The sequence below is a fragment of the Rhipicephalus microplus genome, chromosome 3 (assembly GCF_043290135.1).
Source record: "Rhipicephalus microplus isolate Deutch F79 chromosome 3, USDA_Rmic, whole genome shotgun sequence".
Lineage (NCBI taxonomy): Eukaryota > Metazoa > Arthropoda > Arachnida > Ixodida > Ixodidae > Rhipicephalus > Rhipicephalus microplus.
In genome coordinates this window covers 16,748,251-16,758,278 of record NC_134702.1, presented here as the reverse complement: position 1 = coordinate 16,758,278, position 10,028 = coordinate 16,748,251, and the positions used below count along the sequence as shown (strand labels likewise).

The 10,028-nt window shown below is 45.1% G+C and overlaps 1 protein-coding gene across 2 annotated transcripts in view; it reads left to right on the top strand.

Moving 5' to 3' along the window:
- The window catches only part of LOC142802738 (scoloptoxin SSD14-like), a 25,802-nt gene extending 16,259 nt beyond the window's left edge, over positions 1–9,543 (top strand). For both annotated transcript variants that reach the window (XM_075887761.1, XM_075887762.1), the window contains 3 exons: positions 1,511–1,745; positions 3,505–3,630; positions 8,384–9,543. In XM_075887761.1, coding sequence (XP_075743876.1) covers positions 1,511–1,745; positions 3,505–3,630; positions 8,384–8,563 — 541 coding nt within the window. In that variant the 3' untranslated portion in view covers positions 8,564–9,543. The remainder of the gene's footprint in view (positions 1–1,510; positions 1,746–3,504; positions 3,631–8,383) is intronic.
- The last annotated feature ends 485 nt before the right edge of the window (positions 9,544–10,028 follow it).

Below are 10,028 nucleotides of genomic sequence, written 5' to 3'. Positions count from 1 at the left end.
TGCTGCGTGTGGTTTCAGCCAATCGCTTAGGTGAAGGCACTACGATGTTCGATGGCTCGGTCGACGGGCAACGTCAAAATTATTTTGCTTCACTCTGAATGAATACTGAAAAAAAAAACAAGAAAATTTTGAGTGCATATATTGAGCTTACGATTCTGTTACTTTCGTGTGAAAATGGAACATGACTGACTGTAGAATAACCGAACATTTTATTGCGTGCAATTCAGGAGTTACTACTGTCTCTCGCAGAAAAGTTGTTCATTTTCTTTTTTGAGACGTAAAATCGAGTGCTTTAAAGTGAGGTTGTGTGAATATGACAAATTTGTATACTGTCGATAACAATTTGCCCTCGATGGAGATATAACGCAGCGCGTGACCGATTACTTCGATTGCCGTGCAGCAAAGACGAGAAATAAAGTTGAAATGAACACATGCAGTTGCATTTGAGCCTGTTTAGTTGACGTCGTCTTTGTTTTCTTGCTGTACGACACTTCTAATACGTAAGACTGCGCCATTCATTATTTTCTCGGAGTAACTGCTGTGGTGGCAGTGCAGGAGTTCTTGGGCTAACGTTTGTATGTAATTCTGTGGCGAAACTGAGACTTTGCCGGGGCGTTCATATCTAGCTATTTTAAAATTCAGTATTTAGAGGCTTTTTTTTTCTATGGATAACATCCAGCATGTAAAAAAAAAGGGAGTCTTTGTCCTGTCGGTAAAATGCGGGCAAGCGTGCGTACTTAAAGTTTACCCTGCTGATTTTCTTTCTTTCTTTTTTCTTTCTTTCTTTCTTCCTTTTTTTTCTTTCTTCATTTTTTTCTCCCTTTCGTCTGTCTTTGTTTCTCTCTTTCTATCGATCTTTCTATCGATCTTTCTTCGAACTTTCTATCGATCTTTCTCTTCTCTTTTTCTTTCCATCGTTCGTCCTATTGTTCTCTCTCTCTCTTTTACTCTCTTTCTCCCGTTTACCCAACTTTCTCTCTCTTTTCCTTATCCGCAGTACCCTCTTTTAACTTTCTTTTTTCTTTCTTTCTTTCTTTCTTTCTTTCTTTCTTTCTTTCTTTCTTTCTTGCATGCTTGCTTGCTTGCTTGCTTGCTTCTGTCGTATTGCGCAATGCACCCTCCTAACTGTGTCCTTCCCCAATGTCGGGAATCGGACCGTCATCCATGTGCTCAACGGCTCACCACGCGCACAGCAGCAGCTACAGGCAACCACCACAGTCACGCGTTCATATACACGCAACAATGAAATATGACAATGTAAATTCAGCTCGATAAAAGACAGATCTGCACATCAGAGACGGCTGATTGCAGACCAGCCCGTGACGATCGAGAGAGCATCAATTGCGTGGTGGTACATATATAAATAACGCGTGGGACTAGTGCATCTTTGATGGCCACGTTTCTTCACGTTAGCGGGCCCAGAGCTTTTTTTTTTTTTTCTACGTACGATGCTGAAATTTGTTAGTTGTTATAAGAGCTTCGTTTTAAAGACGTTCTCTTTCGCCTGCAGATTCGGCTGCCTGTACATGTCGTCGTGCGGCTTCTTGATGAACAACTTCATGGATTCGTTCTCGATACCCGGGGGTAGGAATGGCCTGCCGATGGGCGAGAACAACGCGAACGGTATGGTGAAGCGACCCGCCACTACGATGACGCCCGTAATGATAACGAACGCGAAAGGGGGAGCGCTTTTCGCCGCCCTTGGCGCCACTGGCGGCCTCCAGGGGATCTCGGCCATGGGACAGGTGAGTGACCACGGTCACTTGTTGACAATGTCGAAGAACACAAAGACCGCGAACGGCAGAAAATGAAACGGGACAGGCGATCTTTTCCACTGTCCATTGTCCTTTGCACCGCTCTACATCATGAACAGGTACCAAGTTGGCCTTCTTTTAATACCGTAATCTGGTTGGCGTCCTTGCGGAAGCCTGATAATCATACTGACTTTCTTGCACCGTCGAAAGAAAGATCAGCATCTTAAAGCGCTACTGACAAGACAATTCTCTTTTGTATTTTTTTTTGCGTCAGGTCCTCAAAAGACCAAGTCCTCAAAAGGCACAAAAATAAAAATAAAATACGAATAAGCGTGACTGCACCCTGAAAAAATAATTACCACATGTATGTGAAACTTAGTTTCGGCTCCTCCTACGATACCTTGACATCATCATCACACTATGAACTTCCCGACATCTGCTCGCGCGACCTTGTGGCGTTCCCACGGTCACTCCACTGCGCGGCTCCGCTGTCGATGCACAGGCGGCCATTTTGTATGTTTTGGCGCCTGACATCATCAGCAGTCCAACTGGCGCGTGGAATCACTAGAATTGACGCTGTGGCCTGACGTCACGCTAGTGTCAATTTTAGCAGGTGCGCTGCGCAAAAATTGTTTTTATTATAACAAATTTAAAAAAATTCTCTGAACATTAATTCAGTTTCACTCTTGCTCAGAGTGTTCTCCGTATAGACCAAAATTTTCATGTCTTGCAGGGCGCAGCCATGCTTGCTGGTGGGCTGCTGATGACGAGGAACCAAAGACAACGCTGGCATCCAGCCTTTTCTTATCACGTGACATAGCCACAATGTTCGCTCGCCATCTACTGTGACGTGACGATTCCTCAGTACCAACGCTAGCCTCGCTGTCATATCACAACTATATATATTGTCAAAATTATTTATGCTTGCTTTAAACGTGGGCGGCGGGAGTAAATGCGTATGCTCTGCTGATTCGCAAAAGGAAGGATTGATTATAAAGGAAGAAGTCGCGCAATGGACACTTCGCAACTGTATTTGCACCAGGCGTTCTTGGATAGTTTGAAGTGGTCAATGTACTGCGCACAGACGTTCATTTTTTTTTTTTTGCGACATTGTCGAGGAATCCACGGCGAGTGTATAAAAAAAGGCGTTTAACGTATTAGCAGCGTACGTGGTGCTCAACTATGACACAGCAGAAAGCCGTCCCCGTCCAATAACTGTTGCGAATCAACTGAACCTTGACGGTAGGCTAACATATGAGAGGGCAATGGTGACTCGGCCCGATTACGCTATCGCGTTCTGCTCTGAAAATGCAGCTCAAGCGACCTCGTAGTTTTCTCTCTCTTCGTTTTTTTTTTTAATGACAGAGGCACTCGTGTAATTTGATTCCGGATGGAAACTTCTTTTGGGAAAACATAAGCACATCCCTTTTGTAATTAACCAAACTTAAGCGTTGAAGCGTCATTACAATAGAGCGATATCTTGCAGTGAATCATTTGTCCCCAGAGCTAAGGTTTACCGAAAATTTTACAATGCCCTCCTCTGAAATGCTCTGACCCCCCCCCCTCCCAATACCATTCACAAAATTATTATTATTTAATGAATCGGAACTGATACTTTCCATTGGAAGATCAATGAGTGGTCATGGGCCTTGCTATACCGGAATTGTATGCGGTGGTTTTCTTGAGTATTGATTGTGCGTAGACGCCAACAGCATTTTATTTTACTTTATCGTTTTTTTTTTTTTCGCAGTTCTTAGAATGCATCGGCACGTTTGCTGTGCTGGACTGTGCCCACAATAGCGTGCGAGTTCATCCGTTCCCCGACGAGAAGACGTTCTCGCTCACGGTAGGACCGAAACTTGGAGGCTATGACCCGGTAAGTTAAGTCGAATAATAAATTTTCGGGCTCTTACGTCACAAAACCACGATATTTCCACGTCGTAATGACGTTCAAGAAAGCATCAGTCGGCCGCTACGAAAGGAAACTTTTCATTCGATCGAACTTGTGTCCCGGGAAAGGAAAATTCACGGTGATGCAAATAAAGCATTACACGTTATGCACTGCTGTCAGCTGTCGGTTAACCTGCTTGGTGGTATTTTAGCATGTGCTATCGCAGATTTAGGATTTTAGCGTTATCGCTGCAGCTGCATAATCTCTGGGCCATTCGCGTCGTGCATGCGATCTTAACGTAATGATCTCAATTTATTCCGAAGCTCCTGAAACAATGCTGCGTGGCCTGCGCCGAGCGTTGGCTAACGATTTTGCTAGGCGGAATCCTAATCCGTCAAAATAAAACACGCGTGGCAATATGATTATGACACACGCCATAGCGGATGGTTCCAGAAGCTTTGACCATCTGGGGTTCTTTCTAGGCACTCTGGAATCGAAGCATTCAGGGTATCTAAGGTTCTGTCCTCCATCGAAAATACAACCGCTGCTCTCGGCATTCGACCCCGCGACCTGCGGCTCGGCAGTTGAACACCATAGCTACTAGCTAGACCACCATAGCGAGTCCGGTAGGTCAAGTAAAAAAAGTTCGACGTTTGCATGTTGCTGTAACGAGGTATGGTTGACTATAGCATGCCATCCAAGACTGTCCTGCGACTGAAAAAGAAAGAAGCTGACGTGCCGCATGAGATATACTGTCTGTCATTCTATGACGCAGCTCCTTGTGCAAATCGCAATCTACTCACTCTTGCACCTCCCGTGTGCTCGTGACATTGTTGCCTAGAGTTCATATGTGTTGTGAGGCAACTGCTATAGACTGCAACTGCAAAACACAGGGAGTCCGCTCTGTGTAGCCAACGCCTCCTAGAAAAACTATGCCTGGAACGTCGCTCTCGTTTCAACTGAGAGCCTCCTGCCAGCACTAAATCTCAGAGGACATGCTTCCTGCCTTGTGTTGCGACCAGCCGCCGCATGAGACCGCTCGCCTCCGTACCGCTCAGTCACGTGACGTTACCGTACCGCTCTGTTACGTGACATCACGGCTGCTCGGAGGCAACTGTGAGAGCATTGCTGTGTTCGCAGGGGGCGGCCGTCAGAAACGCTTGCCTTCGTACCGAAAGAAGAGAGTAAAATCAGAGGGTAGAGTAGGGCATTCGCGGCTCACGTTCCAGACATAATTTTTTTAGTAGGCATTGGTGTAGCTCATGAACATATGCATTAAAGAATTTAAAAAATATTTGCAAGACCGTGACAGTTGTGTGCAGACAGGAACGCTAGCACAAGTTTCACGGGCCGCATACGACCCGCGAGTTTCGTATTTCAGAGTCCTGTTTTAAGGCGTCTCAAGATGCCTTTTCGTGTTTCTTCAAGTGACTGAATGAGCCTTTCCTTTCATTCACTTATACAAACTACTGCAGCATGTGGAAACCTGGAACGAGTACCGCCGCTTATGTAAACCTTTCGAAATCAGGTGTTGTAATTTCTGAAAGACGCATCCTCACGCTGCTCTCTTACACTATTAGGTCGATTCTCATGCCGACGCTAACAATTGAAGGATACGGGAACAGGAAGAAGCTACAGAACCCACTGGTGGAGGCCTAGGTAGAGTGTACTAGAACTTTTGAGTGGCGCGACCGAAACGCTTTCCCTTGCTTTCTCCATCCCCAACTTGTGGCGAAAGTAGCGGCGGCGCTGCCATCGCCCAATCTTCCCACTTGGTTTACTCGGCTGGCTCGGCGACATGGCCGGCATCTCGGTTTTAGTCGCGAAATGACGAAGAAGTAGCGTCTAAACCATTGTTACGCGCTAGGTTGCACAACTGGATATCCGCGTGTGCAACAAAGTCAGAAGTTATCATTTCAAGGCCCCGAAAGACGAAGAACGACGACTTCTTTGGGAGCGGAACCTCCATCGGCTTGACAAGCCAATTGTGCTGTGTGCGAGTTACATTTGAAACCGCATTTCATTGTTAGAGACTACGTACAGGTTATCAATGGTGTTCAAGTCCGAATTTCTAGGGGAACGCCGACACTTGCCCCTGATGCAGTCCCGACAATCTTGCCCAACCTGCCTGCATATTTGACGCTCAAAACTCCGGCTCCGCGGACCCAAACAAAGCGGCGTCATCAGTTTGTGCCGGCTGAGAATGACAACAGAAAACGTCGACGCATTAGCACTCCTGCACAGCTCCTTGTGAATACCAATGGTGCAACTTCTGCAGATGGCGGCGAAGCTGACGAGGCAAGCTCAAGTCCCTCGTCTGACGTGGTTGTCACTCTCGGTGACCTTCGTGGTCTTGTCCTACCATCATAGTCATGGGCGCTGCACGAGTTTCCTGGATTTGCCGGCGTGTCATACGTAGCGTGCTCACTGAATCTTAGCACTCGTGAACTTTGCATTCAACGAGCCGTATACTTCACCTGTGCAGACAATGGAATCGTGCAATGTGAAGCATTCGTGCAAGAGAAACTATTCTGCAAGTCCAGTTTAGTAACTGTTCGATAAGCCTCAGATGCTCTGCAGCTTGTTGCAAGCGTCCCACTCTGTTGTGGAGCACCAGAAACTTCATTTTTGCCACCATCGGACCTTACCCACGGTCTACAGGCGCAAATGAAGTCAAGATAAGAAATCTTCTACAGTGTCAAAAGCGCACAGAAGCACCTAAAACTGAGTAGGCTATAAATTGCTACACTGGCGTAAAAAGGATGGCATTTTTTGTGCATATTTTCTTACACTCTTAATTTTTTGACGGTACACCAAGAAGAAAAACAATTTTTCCTAGAAGAGGCTTGTAAGCGAGAGGACGTGCAAATAATGACGCGAAATCTTAAAATAAATATTTGATCTTGAATCTTTTTGTATTAAACCTGTGATGGTAAATTTAGCAGCATTAGGGATCTCGGTGCATAATTCATCAATCTAAGCCAATTCATTGTTGCACTTCAGTGTCCCTTCAAACGATCTTTCGACGATAACATCTTTTTTTTAAAATGCATTTTGGAAAGACCACTTTAACTCTGTCGTTCTGTTTGCTTTGCTTTATGTTATCTTTTGTATCCTGGCTCTATATTTTACGTTTTTTACAATTTACCTAATTGCAAATGTATTGTTTTATAAATATGTAAACCTTGCATTTTATGTTATCAATTATGATTAACATTAGTTACGACTCTGTAGTGTTGTTTCGTTTTTTAAACTCTCAAAATCTTCCACTACTATGTTTCACCTAAGACACTCTTTTGAAGTATTACGTATTTGCATTTCTGTGGGTCCTACAACAATGATTCTATTCCCATATTTCAAAACCAAAGGGAGGTTTGGAAAAACTCTGCTGTTCTTCAAATAATATCAATAAAGCCTACTTTTTTGTCGTGTGTGCACGCAGCCACAAACAATGAGCCTTTTATTCGAGTCCAGCTTTGGTGTTTTACATGGAATGGACCAAGAGTTCTTCGTTTTGTGTGCACCATATTCCTTTTTTTTTTGAGGGGGGGGGGGGCGCTTCCTGTGTGTAACGGCCAGCTGGTTTCTCGTCTAAAATGTGTACACTTTAAAATTAAAAAAATATCGCGCTCGTTATATTGTACATTGTGCTATGCTGCTTCGGGCTGCAGTGCGGTCAGCAGCAACTTTAATAACAATAGTGTCAAATAACCTTTATTTGCGCGAAAAAGGGGAGGTATGTGAATGAGAAAAAAAAAAAAGAGGAAGATCATGTTCACACTAGGTGCGACAGAGAGGTACCAACACGTACGCGGAACGCCTGCCAGCCATCCACCCGGGTAGATTGGTCGACGCCAGCGCCACCGCATCATTCCACGTCGAAACGGCCGCTCCCAGGCAGCTGCTCGCGCCACTCAAAAGCTTCTAGTACACTCTAGCCTAGGCGCCCACCCTCGTAATTTGTTTGAAGCGGGTTGTTTTGCGAAGAGTAAATAATGAAAAAAAAAAAAACAAGTACCCCCCATTCCTTCCCACAGATCGAAATTCCTGGCTACAGGCAAAACAGCTTCTAGCTAACTGCAGCTACACCCTACCCAGTTCGGAATGAATTACGAAAAGCGCCGGTTTGCTCCGACTATAAAACTGTGCAATCAAGGGAGCATCGTATAAATGGGAGCTCAGAGCACGGCTTGACCCGTCGCCGTGAGCATGCACAATCTCTACGTGGTCTATAGGAATTGGCGATTTGTTTCTCGAAGAAGTCATGTTAGAGGGCGTCCCGTGTCCAACAGCAACGCATTTTTCAGACTAATCTTTCGCGCAGCTTTATAAGAAAGTGACTCGCACTGTGTATTTTTAATGTTCGGCAGTTGGAACCGCCGTTGTGGTCTATAGTGGTTCTCGACCGCTGACACGAAGGTCACGGGATTGAATCCTGGCTGCGGGTCCGCATTTGCATTAGAAACGAAGTGCTAAAGGCGTGTGAGCTTGACCTTTACAATTGTCCCCACCTGAAAAAAAATTTATGGAGCTTCCTTTTCACCACAGAGAATCAACCAGCCCAAACCAGGTGTACGTTAAGGAGCAAGGGTTGTCAAAATTTGCGGAGCACTCAGCTATATATGGTGTCTCTTGTTCTCGTATCGTGGTTTCGGGACGTGAAGCCCTAACAGTTATATGATGTTCAGTGACGGTGGTCAATCTTGTTCGTTGACTGCATGCGTTGAACATTTTACAGGAAAAGGAACTGAAGAACTTTGGCCACAACATCGTCCACAAGCCCTTGACTGCGACGCTGAACGGCATCGTATTAACCGAACGAAACACGTGGATTGCCGCGGGTGACGTCAATTACACCGATGGTGGAACGCGCGGCGAACAGTACGTTCACCCGGTCGTGAAAAACGTAGCGCAGTGATGACGACATGGAGAACAGATTGAGTAGCCACGCAGATTTCAGTGACGTAATGAGTGCAATGTTGAATGTTACTGCCTGGACTTTATGGCGGGGCGTTTCAGCGAAAACGCTTTTCCGTTCGCATCTCGGCATTTGATCTTTGAATTTCGTTTTTATATCCGCTTGCTCCATAATATGAAAAGTTCACAAAACCATAATATTTAACCTCTGTTTTTCGCCGATTTCACTTGCCGCCATCTGTTTTCTTGATCACAACGCGAAGACGAACACCGTTGCACTTCATTCACCGGCGGTACTATAACGGTGTTCACCGGCCTGTCTTGTTCATCGAACCCTCCTCACTGAGTACCACCGGCAGTTGGGCGAGTCAGTGCATGTGGGTTCATAGTTGGTGTGTACAGAGTTGGTGTGTGGTTCACAAAGACGGGCGCCAGCGCCCGTACTCGTGTTCTCGTCGTTTTTATGTCCCGTGTTTTTTGCACCGTCCTCAACTATAAACCAACTTCACTCAATTCAATTTTGCACCAAAGCTGTCACAGCCTATCCTGTGCCGTCGTCGTCTTCATAGTAGTAGTAATAGTAGAAGTAGTAGTAGTAGTAGTAGTAGCGGTATAAGTAAAAGCTCTAGCAGTATTAGGGTATAGTGGAAGTAATAGAAGTAGTATTGGCTCACTCTACCATTGGGGCAACGAGTAACGAAGTAAATCAAACGAAATTACTTTCTTATTCTGAAAGTCGTCACTATCATCATCATTACAGTGCCATTTTCGCCGTCGCGGTGGGCTAACGTAACCGGCTGCTGACCCGCAGGTCGTGGGATTAAATCCCGGCAGCGGCGGTTGCATTTTCGATGGAGGCGAAAATGCTGTAGGCCCGTGTGCTCAGATTTAGGTGGACGTTAAAGAACCCCAGTTGGTCGAAATTTCCGGAGCCCTCCACTACGGCGTCTCTCATAATCATATGGTGGTTTTGGGACATTAAACCCCACATATCGATCAACAGAGTGATTTTTTTCTTCTGTACGTTTATTATTTTGCAGCTTCTGTGCACAACATTTAAACGTGCACGCATCTGTTCAAAATAAAATAATGTTACGGAAAGGCCAAAGCAACGCTCGATTTGACATTTATTTATTTATTGATTTATTTATTTATTTACCTTCATTTATTTATACTGTTCTATTTCTTTCAGCCGCGAACTTCGCAAAAAACGTTGTTACGTGTAGCTCTAGCCACCAGGCGCGTGAATAGTTATGTACCTTTTCTACGGCACAGCCGTGGAGTCTTTCGAGCAACGTCTTATTCTCAGGAAAAAATGTTATGTCTTCCGACTAGATATATACGGCATTTGATACCCATATGCACGAATTGCTTGGAAATATTGGTCTTGTAAGTGAGAGATTAATCCAACTGCATCACACCATTATCATTGCTATTACTCATTGCCGTTAGACCATTACATTTGG